General features: G+C 38.5%; 1 protein-coding gene across 4 annotated transcripts in view; it reads right to left on the bottom strand.

Moving 5' to 3' along the window:
* Window positions 1-219: 219 nt before the first annotated feature.
* Window positions 220-18,637, bottom strand: part of exoc6 (exocyst complex component 6) — a 76,746-nt gene continuing 58,328 nt past the window's right edge. For 2 of the 4 annotated variants that reach the window (XM_061967138.1, XM_061967139.1), the window contains 2 exons: window positions 14,749-14,861; window positions 12,037-12,764 (listed from right to left, as the gene is read on the bottom strand). In XM_061967138.1, coding sequence (XP_061823122.1) covers window positions 12,638-12,764; window positions 14,749-14,861 — 240 coding nt within the window. In that variant the 3' untranslated portion in view covers window positions 12,037-12,637. Of the gene's footprint in view, window positions 646-12,036; window positions 12,765-14,748; window positions 14,862-18,637 lie in introns of those variants that run through there. The other 2 variants (XM_061967135.2, XM_061967136.2) reach the window with 2 other exon arrangements.

Raw genomic sequence — 18,637 nt, 5'->3', positions numbered from 1 at the left:
AACTTTTTCTACTGAGGGTCGCAAGGTGAAAAATTACCGTATTTTCCACACCATAAGCCGCCCTGGGTTATAAGCCGCGCCTTCAATGAACGGCATATTTCAAAACTTTGTCCACCTATAAGCCGCCCCGTGTTATAAGCCGCATCTAACTGCGCTAAAGGGAATGTCAAAAAAACAGTCAGATAGGTCAGTCAAACTTTAATAATATATTAATAACCAGCGTTCTAACAACTCTGTTCACTCCCAAAATGTACGGTAATGTGCAAATGTGCAATCAATAAGCATCAATAACTTAATGTTGCTCGGACGTTAATGTCACAACACACAAAATAAACATAACGCTCACTTTCTGAAGTTATTCTTCATTCATAAATCCCTCTAATTCTTCTCTTTCGGTGTCCGAATTAAAAAGTTGGGCGAATACGGGATCCAAAATGGCCGGCTCCGTCTCGTCGCAGTTCTGTGAATCCTGCCTTCCGGAAAGCTCGGACCACAGTTGTGACCGAAATATCCGCCCAGGCATTTACGATCCACTGGCAGATGTTGGCGTATGTCGTCCGGCGCTGTCTCCCTGTCTTAGTGAAGGTGTGTTCGCCTTCGGTCATCCATTGTTCCCACGCCGTTCGCAGTCGTGCTTTAAATGCCCTGTTGACACCAATATCGAGCGGTTGGAGTTCTTTGGTTAAATATTGCCTTAAGTTTAAATTCTGCGTTATACGCGTGTCGCTTAGTAGGAGCCATTTTGTGGTCTTTACAGATGTAAACACACAAATGAAATGAAACGCAATATCCGGGGGCTTCTTCTTCTATGGGGGCGGGTGGTTGCTTACAGTAGAAGAAGGAGCGCTTCCTCTTCTATGGGGGCGGGTGCTTACCTTGGCGGTTGCTTACCATAGAAGAAGAAGCGCTTCCTCTTCTACGGGGAAAAAAGATGGCGGCTGTTTACCGTAGTTGCGAGACCGAAACTTTATGAAAATAAATATTTATATTAATCCATATATAAGGCGCACCGGGTTATAAGCCGCACTGTCAGCTTTTGTGAAAATTTGTGGTTTTTAGGTGCGGCTTATAGTGCGGAAAATACGGTAAGTAAAGGATGCGGGGGACAATTTTGAAAATACATTTTCAAAGCCATACAATATATAGATTTAGCAAAAGACAAAAAAAGCAGCCTGCGTATCAGCTTTGTGTTATTAGTAGGGGTGTATAATAAATATAAATGGATAATAATCATGCACATATAATGAAATGTGTGACATCACCCTAATTATTCCGATAACATTAAAAAAAATGTATCCAATAACTGATTAAAAAAAGCTCCAATTAGGTAAGATTACCTTTAATGTGTTGTAGGTGGGTTAAGGTGAGCAAATCCGGTGCTCCTTTTTTCCTACTCGTTTTGTAAACTTTATTGTAAACAAACATTGCCTTTATTGTTTCGGACATTTTGCATGCTGATCACACCAAATATTCTGCAATTATACCGCAAGAAGGAATACTCATTGCGCCTCAACACATCAAACCTAATTGGCCACCTGAAACATCCGCATCGTTTCGACAGTGTTTTGACTTTATTTTTAAAACAGGGACACTACATATTGATGTGTGCAAGACTTTAAGCACTGGCTAATTTCCATCTTCCGTCTCAGCGGCAATTAGAGCCTAACACTTTGGAACAGGACCGCACCAAACTACAGGACAACACGCCATGAACAACAATAAAACCACAATAAAAGAAAGTACAGTAGGACAAAAAGAAACAATAAACCAAAGAGCTGCTTAAAGCTAGCCACAAAGAAAGGTGTGCACAACTAAATCTACATGTAAAGAAGTCATAGATATAAATAAGTTAATTGGTTATCAGTATCAATCTTTAGAAGGAGGAAGTTATCTGAATTGGCTTAAAAAAAATACATTGCAAATCCTTGGCTTTTAGCGTCAACATTGCAACTGTTTCTTGTTACTTTACACCTATTTTTTTGTAGTAGTATTTTTAGAATGTGCAGCGTAGGGCTGGGCGATATATCGAATATACTCGATATATCTCGGGTGTGTCTCTGTGCAATATAGAAAATGACTATATGGTGATATTCGAGTATACGTCCTCAGGCAGTTGCTTTTAGCTGCGGGCATTACACTTCAGGCTCTTCTCACTCTTTCTTGTCTCTCCTTCTCACTGAGACGTAAAACAAGCGCACCTTCTTACATACGTCACATACTGTCACGTGTGCAACGTCACACGCCCTCGCGGAGCAGAGAGGTAGCAGAGAGGAATGTGGCAGATAACTTCTGTGGCAGGTGCTAGCGGAGTGGTGTGAGTGGTAATACGAGAGAAAGAAGGTGCAAATCTGGTAACGAATGAAGGAAGAATTCATTCCCAAGAAAAACAGCACAGGGTCCATCGTCTGGTGGTGGTTTGGCTTCAATCGGAAAGATGTCGAACAGACAACTGTATTATGTCAAGTATGCGGCAAAAGCGTTGCTACAAAAAGTAGCATTAGTGCTAATTTGTAGCCTAATTTGAAAAGTCACCCGCTAGAGAATGAAGAGTGCTTGAAACTCTGCATGTCAACATCTCCGGCCGGTGCCACACCCACAAAATGCCCAAGCAACCATTTCCACATCAACACCGTATGAAACAAATAGTCAACACCAGAAGGAGATAACGTTCGCAGTAACCTACCACATAGCGAAGGACATACACTATTTGATTTCCTATTATGCAGCTCATTTTTATTTGAGTTATTGAAATATCTTGTGTGACATCATGCACAAAAGTGCACTTTATTTGTTTTAAACTATTGTAGTGGCGTTCTGTACAAAAAGTGCACTTTAATTTAGTGTTGTTTTGATATGTCATCTTAGTGACATCATGCACAAAAGTGCACTAATAGCCTGTTTTAAAATGTCTCTGATAATCTTGCACTTTCTGTTTTGAAATGATATGAATGTTTGTGCCACTGCTTAATAACTGTTTAATAAATACAGTTTTGGTAAATTTACTTAGTTGTGGTTTCCCTCTCTGCATGAACGTTTAAAATGAGCATATATTAATGCAGTATGAACAAGAATGTTTTAATGTAGACACATAGAATCATCATACTGTTGTGATTATATGCATCAAGTGTTTATTCAAGGCTATGGCAAAATATTGAGATATATATCGTGTATCGTGACAAGGCCTAAAAATATTGAGATATTAATAAAAGGCCATATTGCCCAGCCCTTGTGCGGGGGTTAAAATATTAGCTATAATGTCCGCACTTTGGACACCTTTGTTGTAGAACTTTATTCCTTTCCACTTCCCTGCTTTACAAAGTTGTAATGTATTTCTTATTGACAAACTGCACCGTTATTTCTTCTGTAAAGAGGATAGTTTCGATGTTTCTCCATCCATTTCCACCTCCTGTGATTGCAGAAAGTTGTCCAGTTAAGCGGTTCTCCCCTTCTGTTCTTGGCATGACCTGGCGTAAAACCTGGGTTTATGGCTCGCAATATTGTTCTGCCTTAATCGTCTCAAGCGGCCATTATTCATGGGACTCTTCAGTGTCCTGGAACCCTTCCTCCTGGACGGGAGATTGTCTTCTCTTGTGAAGCATTCCATTGCTAGGTGATGCCTTTCATTCACCTGTTGCCTGGCTTGCTGGCGGTAGCCATGAATCTTTATCTTTTTAACGAAACAGTATCTCACTCTAGCCAGTTTTCAAGCTGAGTGTGTCAGCAAGGTAGCCTTTCAATATCCATCCATCCATTTTCTACCGCTTGTCCCTTTCGGGGTCGCGGGGGGTGCTGGAGCCTATCTCAGCTGCATTCGGGCGGAAGGCGGGGTACACCCTGAACAAGTCGCCACCTCATCACAGGGCCAACACAGACAGACAACATTCACGCTCGGTTTAAAACCAACACAAATGCAACTGGCATTTGCCGTTTAAAGACAGACATAATACTAAATATACGCAAAGTGAAAGGAAGTCCCTTCAACATTAGGGTGTCAAACTCTTAATTAATTGCAGGCCACATCGCAGTCACGGTGGCCTTCAGACGGCCAGTTCTAATAACTGTGAAAGATGAACGCCTCGCTACATTACTGTTATTACATTCACATTATTACAAGTGCTCCTGCATTCGGTAGGACATATACAGAAGTCATTTTGAAATCAGTCAAGTTTATGAGTTAATGAACATAGTGTTGAGCAGTAGGGGTGTGGGAACAAATCGATTCGAATTCAAATCGCGATTCTCACATTGTACGATTCAGTATCAATACTCATTTTTCAAAAATCGATTAAAAAAAAAAAAAAAATTAATTAATCAATCCAACAAAACAATACACAGCAATACCCTAACAATGCAATCCAATTCCAAAACCAAACCCGACCCAGCAACACTCAGAACTGCAATAAACAGAGCAATTGAGAGGAGACACAAACACGACACAGAACAAACCAAAAGTAGTGAAACAAAAATGAATATTATCAACAACAGTATCAATATTAGTAACAATTTCAACATAGCAGTGATTAAAAATCCCTCATTGACATTATTATTAGACATTTATAAAAAAATTAAAAAAAAGAACAATAGTGTCACAGTGGCTTACACTTGCATCGCATCTCATAAGCTTGACAACACACTGTGTCCAATATTTTCACAAAGATAAAATAAGTCATATTTTTGGTTCAATTAAAGGGGAACATTATCACAATTTCAGAAGGGTTAAAACCATTAAAAATCAGTTCCCAGTGGCTTATTTTATTTTTCGAAGTTGTTTTCAAAATTTTACCCATCACGCAATATCCCTAAAAAAAGCTTCAAAGTGCCTGATTTTAACCATCGTTATATACACCCGTCCATTTTCCTGTGACGTCACATAGTGATGCCAACACAAACAAACATGGCGCGTAGAACAGCAAGGGAAAGCAACATTAGCTCGGATTCAGACTCAGATTTCAGCGGCTTAAGCGATTCAACAGATTACACATGTATTAAAACGGATGGTTGTAGTGTGGAGGCTGGTAGCGAAAACGAAATTGAAGAAGAAACTGAAGCTATTGAGCCATATAGGTTTGAACCGTATGCAAGCGAAACCGACGAAAACGACACGACAGCCAGCGACACAGGAGAAAGCGAGGACGAATTCGGCGATTGCCTTCTAACCAACGATTGGTATGTGTTTGTTTGGCATTAAAGGAAACTAACAACTATGAACTAGGTTTACAGCATATGAAATACATTTGGCAACAACATGCACTTTGAGAGTGCAGACAGCCCAGTTTTCATCAATTAATATATTCTGTAGACATACCCTCATCCGCTCTCTTTTCCTGAAAGCTGTTCTGTCCAGTCCAGTTGGAAATGCATATGCTTTAAGTGTCGCAGGATATCCACACATTCTTGCCATCTCTGTCGTAGCATAGCTTTCGTCGGTAAAGTGTGCGGAACAAACGTCCAATTTCTTGCCACTTTCGCATCTTTGGGCCACTGGTGCAACTTGAATCCGTCCCTGTTCGTGTTGTTACACCCTCCGACAACACACCGACGAGGCATGATGTCTCCAAGGTACGGAAAACAGTCGAAAAAACGGAAAATAACAGAGCTGATTTGACTCGGTGTTTGAGAAAATGGCGGATTGCTTCCCGATGTGACGCCACGTTGTGACGTCATCGCTCCGAGAGCGAATAATAGAAAGGCGTTTAATTCGCCAAAATTCACCCATTTAGAGTTCGGAAATCGGTTAAAAAAATATATGGTCTTTTTTCTGCAACATCAAGGTGTATATTGACGCTTACATAGGTCTGGTGATAATGTTCCCCTTTAATAGTTAAAACAAATTTACATTATTGCAATCAGTTGATAAAACATTGTCCTTTACAGTTATAAAAGCTTTTTACAAAAATCTACTACTCTGCCTGCATGTCAGCAGACTGGAATAGATCCTGCTGAAATCCTATGTATTGAATGAATAGAGAATCGTTTTGAATCGGGAAAATATCGTTTTTGAATCGAGAATCGCGTTGAATCGAAAAAAATCGATTTATAATCGAATCGTGACCCCCAAGAATAGATATCGAATCGTGGGACACCCAAAGATTCGCAGCCCTATTGAGCAGATACAAATAAAGGTACATGTCTTTTCAAAAAGGGTAACAAACGTATTTAATTATGCTGTTGTGTTGCATGAATTAATCAAATTGAAAGTGCACATTCCCTGCTTGGCACTCAGCATCAAGGGTTGGAATTGGGGGTTGAATCACCAAAAATGATTCCCGGGCGCAGCCACCGCTGCTGCCCACTGCTCCCCTCACCTCCCAGGGGATGATAAAGGGTGATGGGTCAAATGCAGAGAATCATTTCGCCACACCTAGTGTGTGTGTGACTATCATGGGTACTTTAACTTTAATATTAGGACATTTAGCAAGAAAGATGAACAACCAACTGTTGTCATCCATGCATGGTTGGCATTAATAAGTCTGCTCATCGTTTCTAAACGTAGCAAGTTGTTAGTTACTGTCACTTCAGGTGGAGCTCAGTGTTTGTATGAGATTAAAAAGGCTGATTGCATCCTTTACACGGGTGTGTTCCAAGGATTATACCCCGCCCTTTTCTGGGTATTTTGAAAAGGCTACATCAAAATTAAATAATAGTTCAAAAATAGAAGTAGAATTTTTTTTAAATTTTTTTTTATAAATGTCTAATGATAATGTCAATGAGGGATTTTTAATCACTGCTATGTTGAAATTGTTACTAATATTGATACTGTTGTTGATAATCATCATTTTTGTTTCACTACTTTTAGTTTGTTCTGTGTCGTGTTTGTGTCTCCTCTCAATTGCTCTGTTTATTGCAGTTCTGAGTGTTGCTGGTTTTGGAATTGGATTGCATTATTATGGTATTGCTGTGTATTGTTTTGTTGGATTGATTAATAAAAAAAAGAAGTAGAATCATTTAAGTCCCATCTTAAAACTCATTTGTATACTCGAGCCTTTAAATAGACCCCCCTTTTAGACCATTTGATCTGCCGTTTCTTTTCTGCTCTACCCCCCTCTCCACGAAGGAGAGGGGGTGCACAGATTAGGTGACCACAGATCATATGCTAGCTGTCCAAAGTCGGGACCCAGGGTGGACCACTCATCTGTGCATCAGTTAGGGACGTCTCTGCGCTGCTGACCTGTCTCCACTCAAGATGGTCTCCTGCTGGCCCCACTATGGACTGGACTCTCACTATTATGTTGGATCTACTATGGACTGGACTCTCACTATTATGTTAGATCCACTATGGACTGGACTCTCACTATTATGTTGGATCCACTATGGACTGGACTCTCACAATTTTATGCTAGATGCACTCGACGTCCATCCCACATCTGCGGCCCCCTCCATGGTTTCTCATTGTAGCCCATTGGGTTGAGTTTTTTCTTGCCTCGATGTGGGATCTGAGCCGAGGATGTCATTGTGGTTTGTGCAGCCCTTTCAGACACTCGTGATTTAGGGTTGTATAAATAAACTTTGATTGAAAAATTGTGCCCACTCGGCATCCATTGCAGCTGGTCACAGGACACGTTGGGAAGACTATATCTCTCGGCTGGCTTGGGAACGCCTCAGGATCCCCCGGGAAGAGCTGGACGAAGTGGCTGGGGAGAGGGAAGTCTGGGCTTCCCTGCTTAGGCTGCTGCCCCCGTGACCCGACCATGGAGAAGCGGAAGAAGATAGATGGATGGAGGGATTCTTTAAAAAATATTTGGCTTTATGCAGACGGACTCAACGAGTTTTTGTCTCGATCATGCTCCAAAACTCAAGAAATACCTGATAAAAAACGAGTGTTATAATGTAATGTAATCATAAAATATAATAATAATGGAAGTTAATATTTAAAAAACATCTACTTTTATATCTCATTACTGTAGAATTGTACTGTAATTGGAAGATAAAAAATACTTTTATCCATCATAAATAAATAAACAAACAAAAAAAAGAATACATGGACTCATCTCTTTAAGCAAAAATTTTACTTAAGTAAATATTGAACGTCTTTAAGTGCATTTTTTTCCTAGCTGGACAATCTAGGTCGGGTTGTCTTTTTTTTTCATGACGACATTCTCGCTCGTTTGTCCGTGTTGATGGGCTCATTTTGCCCATTCGGGTTGAAGCTGAAACATTGCCACAGGGGGACATTTGGCTTTGTAATCATATTGTTTTCCTCGTCATTTTTGTTACTTTGCGGAACTTCCAAATAGCAAGTCGCATGAATCTTGTGTGTGTAAAGTAGCGGACCCACTCTCCGTCCACTGAGACAAAGATTGTGAAGGATTGAAAAAGACAGCTCACTGCGTTCAGTTAATTCTACTGTTAAGTTTAAAAATGTATCTTTTGATTGATTGACCTATTAACTATCGGCCCAGGCCTAGTCACCATTAAAACTTTTTCCAAAAGGCAAGTATAGTCTTTGTTATTAGTGTGCACAGTGCCTCCACTGCAGCGCACACAAACATGCTGTTTCCTTAAACACTTTTGATTGGTCAGTAGGCAAAGAACGTGAGGCTCAACAATTGGCGAAGATGTCTGTAACTCAAATGCCGGTGACAGCGGAGAAAAAAAAAAATACAATTTGCCACTTGAGGTTTCGTAATTGCACAATTTAAAACCCTCTATGTCGATTAATCTAAGCCCTACTGTGGAGACTAGGGGTGTAATGGTACACGAAAATTTCAGTTCGGTACGTACCTCGGTTTAGAGGTCACGGTTCGGTTCATTTTCGGTACAGTAAGAAAACAACAAAATATACATTTTTTGGTTATTTATTTACCAAATTTGCAAAATCTTCCACCAAAAATATTTTTCTTAGTGGAATATTTGATGTGAAGTAATCAGATCCTTGGATAGGTCAATAATTCATACTAACATTGATTTTGATTCAATATTATGTTTTGAGCAATGACAGTTTGAAAGAAAAAAAACTGCTTTGTTTTATTAGTCAACATTGCAACTTTTTCTAAATTACATTTAACCTTTAAGTTTTTTTATTTCACTTTTGTTATGTTTTTGTTTATTTTAATAGTATTTTTAGAATGTGCCGTGGGCCTTTAAAACATTAGCTGTGGGCCGCAAATGGCACACTTTTGACACCCCTGCTATAGATAATAAAAAATTAAATCTGATAAATCTATGGATAAAAAGCAGAGCCTGGCGACACATGCGCGTTTATCATAACTCTCTCGCTCTCTCTGTCTCTGCCCCTCCCTCACCAATGCTGCTGCACACCTTCACAATTTGTTTTGTTTTTAACCTTCTTAACACTGAACGTACATTGTTAATACACGCAACCATAACTCGAGGTGCCGGACATTTGAGGCGTTTGGGGGGCCCCGCGGTAGAGGACATGTGGTCAGGACCTGGCCCGGTTTCACCGGACATGTCCTCTTTTGCGGGCATGCTAGCTGCTAACGGGCTACAATAGACTGGCCGTGCGTCCTCTTTTCGCCGGGCGTGTCCTCTTTTGTGGAGCTGTCAGGGCGGAGTTTCTTGGGTGCCTCAAATGTCCGGCATTTTGAGTATTGTTTACACAACGTGCAGTACGCTACTTAATATGTCCGTGTGGAAACTCGTTCGGTACACCTCCGTACCGAAACGGTTCGATAAAATACCCGTACCGTTACACCCCTAGTGGAGACACATCGCAGATGTACTCCATGTGCAGTATCACTTCAAGAAGCGAAAACCTCCTTTCTTTACATCAAATAAATTCAAGATGTTCACAACCTTTTCTGGGTCTGGCCCACAGACCTTGAGTTTGATTTAATGCATCCGTCATTTATTTAAAACAGTTTTACTGGAAATGACACACAACCACTGTTTTTGTCTGTCAGGATGTCGTCTTCTGTATTCAGACCCCAATGGTGACTTTTTTTCCTCAGCTAAAAGACTAAAAAATGTTTTCTAGAGTCAGCACCCAGTGAGCAAACAAAACGTTTGCTGACTTGTTAGCTTCCTTTATCACAAACTATGGAAATTAAAGGCGGACAGGAAGTGTTTTTGGACCAGGAGCTAAACAATGCGTAAGAAGTTACTTTTATTGCAAATGTTGATCTGAAATTGGAAAAGACCTTTGCCAAGGCAGGCTGTATGCTCTAAGATAGGGGTGTCAAACGTACGGCCCGAGGGCCGGATCAGGCCCGCGAACAGGTTTTATCCGGCCCGCGGGATGAGTTTGCAAAGTATGATGCTACATATATACAAAGTAAACCACATGATGTTTGCACATCAGTCGAGGAAAATGAGCAAACTACATAAATAACATCCTGTAATTTGATTTTGATATGTATTTTTTTATCTTGATAGATTGAAAATGAACACCAATGAGTTGACTGATGAACATTATCACATAATGTATTCAGAAAAAAAAAAAAAATATATATATATATATATATATATATATATATATATATATATAAAAATATATATACACACACACATTTTTTTTTTTTTATTATTATTTTTTTTTACAATTACCTGTTGCGGTTAATAGTATATATTAGGGATGTCCGATAATGGCTTTTTGCCGATATCCGATATTCCAATATTGTCCAACTCTTTAATTACCGATACCGATATCAACCGATATATGCAGTCGTGGAATTAGCACATTATTATGCCTAATTTGGACAACCAGATATGGTGAAGATAAGGTACTTTTTAAAAAAAAATTATAAAATAAGATAAATAAATTAAAAACATTTTCTTGAGTAAAAAAGAAAGTAAAACAATATAAAAACAGTTACATAGAAACTAGTAATTAATGAAAATGAGTAAAATTAGCTGTTAAAGGTTAGTACTATTAGTGGACCAGCAGCACGCACAATCATGTGTGCTTATGGACTGTATCCCTTGCAGACTGTATTGATATATATTGATATATAATGTAGGAACCAGAATATTAACAACAGAAAGAAACAACCCTTTTGTGTGAATGAGTGTAAATGGGGGAGGGAGGTATTTTGGGTTGGTGCACTAATTGTAAATGTATATTGTGTTTTTTATGTTGATTTAATAATAATTTAAAAAAAACCTAAAAAAAAAAACGATACCGATAATAAAAAAAATACCGATAATTTCCGATATTACATTTTAACACATTTATCGGCCGATAATATCGGCAATCCGATATTATCAAACATCTCTAGTATATATACTTTATTTGTCGTTATTTATATTTTATTCAGAAAATATAAATAACGACAAATAACAAATACACTATTACACTATTAACTGTCAATACACTATTAACCGCAACAGGTAATTGTAAAAAAACAAAAAAAAACAACAACATTATGATTTGTACAATTTCAGAATGTGCGTGTCCTATTTTTAAACAAAGAAAACCATCTGAAGTCGTCTTTATTTTTAAGTTATCGTGCCGTGATTTTACCACGTGGTCCCCGATCTAAAATGAGTTTGACACCCCTGTTCTAAAGGAATTGGAAAATTATGCAAATGAGACTATGCCGTGCGTTAGCTACTTCGAGGACTGAATTGCTTCTTTCCTGACTGAGGAGTTGGCCCACATACACAAAGACAGACTCTACTGACATATTAGGTACTGACACAATGAGAATGTTCTGAATTTATAATTGGATATTTAAATACAGACAATAACAATAATTTTTCAAAAAAATCAAAACGTTTGCATCTTCAAAGTGCTTTAGTATGGCCATTTGTTTGCATGAATACATTTATGCATTTACAGCTTCTGAGATGTCGTAAAAGTATAAAGCACACTTGTAAACAATAGTAAGTCTTAATGAGATAAGGATGTTTGCCTGATTTCTTTCAGCAACAGTTAAAAACCAATCAAAACAAAGTTGGCTGTATTTTGTTTACTTCTTGATCTGATGCATTTAATAGATGAATAACATTCCAATTGATGGCTTGTTTTGCTGAAAACCCTCTAAAAACCAAATAATCCACGTTCAGTGGCTTTAAAAATAACAATGGCAAACAGTGACATCACTGTCCCACTGTCCCAATGGGTGCCGCCATTCACAAATGTACAAAAAAACTCATTTGTCTTATCATCATAGCCATTAAAATGGTTTGCAATATGTGACTGTTACAATAAAACTGTCATATTTTTAGTATAACACCAACTGGTGTTGTGTACTGTATGTTGTATTAGAAGTATGTTCCCTGCACACCTTGTAATGTGTATTGCTGTTCTTGGTGCGTCGTATGTACACGTATACCCTCATCCTCTGGGTCCAAATAATGTACAGTAAGATACAGAAGTATTTGGGGATTTTATCATTCTAATGACTGATAGCAAATAATCCAAATGATTTCATTCAAATATAAAAATTATGGTGTATATACAAATATTTAAATTTTCCAAATACTATTTATACCTTCAAAATGGACATATTAAACAGAAGTAATTAGATGTAAGATATCATATTTGGTGAAATTTGAAAGTCTGCACTACAATCCTATCCTGACATTATTTGAAATATTTGATTTCAAATCCATTCTGGAAGTGTACAAGTCAATCACTACCCAAATAGCTCTGGATTCAACTGGAAGTGTGACATCGCCTGGTTCATTGGCCCGTATGGTCCGGTCAGTGGCACTTTCACTGACACTCAGGACTTTAGGAAGACATGCCACTGACCAGACTCCTCAGTTGTTTGACAACAGTCTCTATCAGCTTCTGTTTGTCTCTGTCATTCTTCCTGAACTGGGAGAAAATGTTGTTCTTCTTATTGGTGTCCTTCATCCTTGAGAGAGCAAGATGCAGAAGCAGTTAATCAAGTGTGTAATGATCTTGGTATTACTGATTTCATGATTTGAGTAGCAAGTTTAGTTGGAGTCTGCAATGTAATCTGTCCTATTTACGAATTATTATACCTAATTTAACTTGAGGTATATAGAGTGGTGATAAATGAGACTAAACACAAGTGAAAAGTGGTTTACAATGCATGCTTAACACATCACTTTGTAACATATAGAAAGATAATTAAAAAGCTGAACCTACCCTCTGTATACTCTGCAGCACAACAATAAGAGAGAAAATATACAATATAAAAGATGATTTCATACACAAAGATTCTACAGATACTCGAGGGGATGGTGAGATTGTGAAAACTCACTTTTATATGTCTGAATAATAAAAGTAAACAAAAAAAACTATAGAATCAAAAGGTCATGTCAATGTGCGGTATCTCACAAAGATGGGTACACTCTTCATAGTTCAGCAACCATTTAATTATCTACCTCTATACCTTCTTTAGGGCCAATAGTAGAAAGGAAACTTGGATATACTGTAATTTAGAGTAGTTTGTGTGCAGCTTGTAAAGCAGTATAGATTTATAATCCCCAGAAGACAACACCGTTATTGTCTAAATCGTTTGCAACGTGTCACTATGCCTATGTCAATATTACAAAAGTAGCTTTTTGCACATTGTCTATGTTCTGTATTATGGCAATAAAATTATGAAAATTTGTTGTGGATTTCATTATTTATTTGTCAATGTATTACTTTTATATATTTTAATTTATACAATTGAAGTATTTCAAGTACTAGTTAGTAAAACTTGAATGTGTGGGTTTTTTCTTTTAATATGCATGTCTTCCACCTTTAGGTACCGGTTCAGGCACAGTTTAAGCACCGCTACCATTTTCAAAGTACCAATTTGGTAATAGTATCACTTCATTATCATTAAAATGTAAAAAATACCCACCTCTGTGCCTTGCAGTGAACATGTATTAATAATGAAGTGTGTTGATTATTTAATTTTTTTTTTTTTTAGTAATTGCTATACAAATAAAACACTGTTTTTCTTACCGTCCAGTCCTTTATTTTTGAACTCAATATGGATATTTACAATCCATAAAGGCAAAACTTGGAAATAGTTCCAGACAGCAGGCATACGACCGTAAATTCCGGACTAAAGCCGCTACTTTTTTTTTTACACTTTGAACCCTGTGGCTTATAAAATGGTGCGGCTAATTTATGGATTTTTCTCCAACAACAGCCACAATAAAAGAGTTAAAAACAAACAAACAATCAAATACACCTACAACATGTTTTGTTTGTGCTATGAGGCCATCTTATGGACGAGTTTGCTCACTGCAAGTGTCTTTCCATTTACAGGACGTTTTTTTCCTTCTATTGCAGTGCCGTGTTTGTCCTCCAGCCGTGCATAGTGTTTCGAATCGTATGGATTCTTCATTCATTACTCCAAGCAATGTTTGTAAGTGTAACAATATAACTAAAACAGTTTATACTTACTAAACTGTGCCATGTGTGATGTCTGTGGGAGTGTTTTTATGCATCGTTAGCATGAGCTAATATGCTAACCCGTTTACGAGTGTGTGTTAGTATTATTAACTTACAATGTCTTTATTTTTATATTGTTTCACTTTCACAAATTTTTCTGTAAATTCACCAAAACGTCACCATGGAGTTATTAAGTTTGTTGGGCTGATTGGAGAGCTAGCTTTCGCAGCTAAAGAGTCCATGACGATGACTTCTGTTTTGTTTGATCAACCGTTTTACTGCCATCTATACTTTATTTGATATTCTGATCAGTAGAAAAAACAATATCAGCCAGCCCATATTATCGAACATACCTACTGGTAATTTTAAAGTATAGAATCATTTGATTTTTATCATACCAGCCTTAGAGAAGATCTGCTTTATAAAATGTTTTTTGAAATGTAAGAGGTGTCCTCAATTTTGTGTCTGATGCACTCACTCACTTCTCAAGTAAAGCCAACGCTGTGGCTGGGTTCACTCTGAGGTACTTGGAGGTCGGCTGGCCATAGTCCGCAAGATATGTTGACCAGTCCCATACCATGAACAGGTCCAGGAGCTACAAGTCCCAAACATAGACACACAGACAAAACAGAACAGAACAGAACAAACTGTAAATAACAAACTTCTCCTAAAAGAACTATGAAAAAGGAAAATGGGACACTAGGTCGAGATAAAGTTACTAGTATGTGTAAATGTAAATGGCTTAAGTTTAAATTTATTTCAAAGACGTATAAAGTTTCAATATGATACATCGCATATTGTACATATTTTCACTTGTTTTTTTTCCTTACAACATGTCCGAAAAGGACTCGGAAGAAGCAAAGCTTAATCAATACTACCCTCTTTCTACTTCACAGAAATTACTAACACATATGTTGACTTCCTAGTTCTCAGTTTATACACAATTTACATCAATGATGCAATAAAACAGACACATTGTTTGTTACTATGTGCCCTGTGATTGTCTGGAAAACATGCAAAGCAAACCTATGACAGTTTGATGGTCAACATCAATGAGCACTGTCTGCTGCCTAACTCCACCCACCACGTGTAGTGAAAACTCCTCATTGTTTAATAAACAATTTGTAAAAGTGATACGATAAGTTACTTCTGACTCGTGGGCTTAGGAATGCCATCAAATTTTAGGGTGCTTCCTGTCGCCGAAAGGGGGCACAAAAATTAGCTGATTTATTCAAAGTTTTTATTTGAGATTTGTGTGTGTTTCAAAGACTCCTTCCAGAATCAGAATCAGAAGAGTTTTATTGCCATTGTTTGAGAACGGGTTCACAAACTAGGAATTTTACTTGGCGCAATCGTGCAACATAAAACACAGAATAAGAGAACTGAATATAACACTAAGGCACCGACATCTGTCTAGCATCTCTGATTCTGAGTTGGGATCATTTAAGTAGATTCTGTAGGAGGACTTCCTTAAAGTACAAACCCTGGAATTCTCCCAAAATAACAGGCTTCCTGTTCCGTTTCAGGGATCTTCACATAGTGGCCATGGACACCGCATTTCACAGTGATCAGTGAAACTGGTGGGAAGTATTTATTTATGATGTTTTAAAGGAGCGCTAGCAATTCTATTTGGGTTCTCAAAAGTGTATTTTGTTAGGTGTGTTTTGTTAATACTATTAATAATAATGGAGTGGATTATAACAATGTGGTGCCTTTCAAAATAGAAAAAGTGGTTGACTGTAAACTTCACAGTCCAATATATGCTTTTATGTCACCAAAAAGTCTCCAATAAGACAAAAAAGTTGCAAGATTTGTCGCTTATTGCTTTTTTTAAGATCACCACTCAGTTCATTTCCAGTAAACAAATAAAAACAATACAATTCTTGAATAAAAATAAATATGATACACTATATCATGATTTAGAAGGTTTCCATTTAGTGACGTGAAACAATGCACACAAGTACAGGTTGTTATGCCGTATTAATTTGTGGCATATTAAATATAAGCCTGGTTGTGTTGTGGCTAATAGAATATATGTCTTGTGTTTATTTACTGTTTTAGTCATTCCCAGCTGAATATCAGGTCCCACCCGCCTCTCACAGCATCTTCCCTATCTGAATCGCTCCCACTGCCCTCTAGTCCTTCACTCTCACTTTCCTCATCCACAAATCTTTCATCCTCGCTCAAATTAATGGGGAAATCGTCACTTTCTCGGTCCGAATCGCTCTTGCTGCTGGTGGCCATGATTGTAAACAATGTGCAGATGTGAGGAGCTCCACAACCTGTGACGTCACGCTACTCGTCTGCTACTTCCGGTACAGGCAAGGCTTTTTTATCAGTGACCAAAAGTTGCGAACTTTATCGTCGATGTTCTCTAATAAATCCTTTCAGCAAAAATATGGCAATATCGCGAAATGATCAAGTATGACACATAGAATAGACCTGCTATCCCTGTTTAAATAAGAAAATCGCATTTCAGTAGGCCTTTAACATTATTGCTAATCATGACTTCAGCTAAGTGTTAGCTAAGGTTCTGCGTGTGAGTGACATGAGTTGTGGCTCTTGGAAAAATGTGGTCACCGTGTGTTGTTGCTGCATGTTACTAAATTGATCGTGAGCGCATCGGCGGTGGTTTCTCTTCTTCACCACGCGCGGCGGCATTACAGTACATAACATCGCACATCCACACAAGCTGGTATCCGTTAGACACATACAGCTGACTTGGCCACACTTTAGAATGCATCTGTTCTTCAATATAGTAGTATATTGAAAATACAATGATGTGCATATTACCTTTTAAATCAGCTCCCACTTATATTCACGAAATGAAACCAACAGTCACACTTCATGTTCTGTTGTTGAATAAGGTTTAGAATTATGAGATAATGTCACATATCTCATGAACCCAACCAAAAGCTTAGTATTACCCATCCACAAAGTTTTGCATATCGGCTTACTTATGCAAACTAAACAATGCTACTCTGCTAGGGATGCAGGAAGACTTCACCCCACTGAGGGTACGATGAACGGGCTCATGTACTGTACAATCTTGAAGAAGATGAAGCTGAAACTTCAAGATGCCTCGTGACAGTCTCGAAACCAAAAGGTACTTCGAGATTATTTGAAGAAAGAGAATCACAAACAGTACTTAGTTCAGTCAATCAAAACCGATTCATTTATAACGGGTGTTTATTTTTGTGAATATATTCATATTCTGTATCCCTCTGGTAAAATAAACCTGCCATAACGGCGACGGGACGGCGTGGCGCAGTGGGAGAGTGGCCGTGCGCAACCCGAGGGTCCCTGGTTCAATCCCCACCTAGTACCAACCTCGTCATGTCCCTTGTGTCCTGAGCAAGACACTTCACCCTTGCTCCTGATGGGTGCTGGTTAGCGCCTTGCATGGCAGCTCCCTCCATCAGTGTGTGAATGTGTGTGTGAATGGGTAAATGTGGAAGTAGTGTCAAAGCGCTTTGAGTACCTTGAAGGTAGAAAAGCGCTATACAAGTACAACCCATTTATCATTTATTTATCATAAAAATGATGGACTGTTAATGCTTTTTTCAGGCTGTAAACCCCAAAACAAGGTCAGCAGGGGTTCAAATTATTATTTCCCCCACTGTATGAGCAAATGATTTAGAGAAACAAGAAGGAACTCGGAGGTTGGGAATTCTGCTTCTACATAAGTTTGAACGACATTTGAAATGACACCCCCCAATGACCCCTGGTTAACCTGGATTTCACCCCCCCAGCGTGCACCCACACACAGTGTATGCAAATGTCATTGGGTGAAACAGCTGGGTGTTTTGCTCACGTTGAAAGAGCAGTGAAAGAACAGCTTAGTGATAATAGCATTATTCAGCTGACTAAGTGAGGCTCTGCAACAATTGCTATTATTCTCACCTGGAGCTAAATGATGAGCCACAAGCACACGTGTAGAGGATGCCACATATTTACAGCAAAGCTCTCGGTAAGCTCCACATTCTGACAACAACTCCTTATGACTGATATATAACAACATGACCTTGTGGGAGAAATTGTAAATGTTTTAATATACCTGCAATAAAAAGTCGTAAAAACAGTGGTGTGAACAGAGTAAAGTTAAAGTTAAAGTACCAATGATTGTCACACACACACTATGTGTGGTGAAATTTGTCCTCTGCATTTGACCCATCCCCTTGATCACCCCCTGGGAGGTGAGGGGAGCAGTGGGCAGCAGCGGTGGCTGCACCCGGGAATCATTTTTGGTGATTTAACCCCCAATTCCAACCCTTGATGCTGAGTGCCAAGCAGGGAGGTAATGGCTCCCATTTTTATAGTCTTTGGTATGACTCGGCCGGGGATTGAACTCACAACCTACCGATCTCAGGG

This window comes from Nerophis lumbriciformis, linkage group LG11 (assembly GCF_033978685.3).
Source record: "Nerophis lumbriciformis linkage group LG11, RoL_Nlum_v2.1, whole genome shotgun sequence".
Classification (NCBI taxonomy): domain Eukaryota; kingdom Metazoa; phylum Chordata; class Actinopteri; order Syngnathiformes; family Syngnathidae; genus Nerophis; species Nerophis lumbriciformis.
The sequence above is the reverse complement of the archived record's forward strand: the minus strand, read 5'-3'. Positions and strand labels throughout refer to the sequence as shown.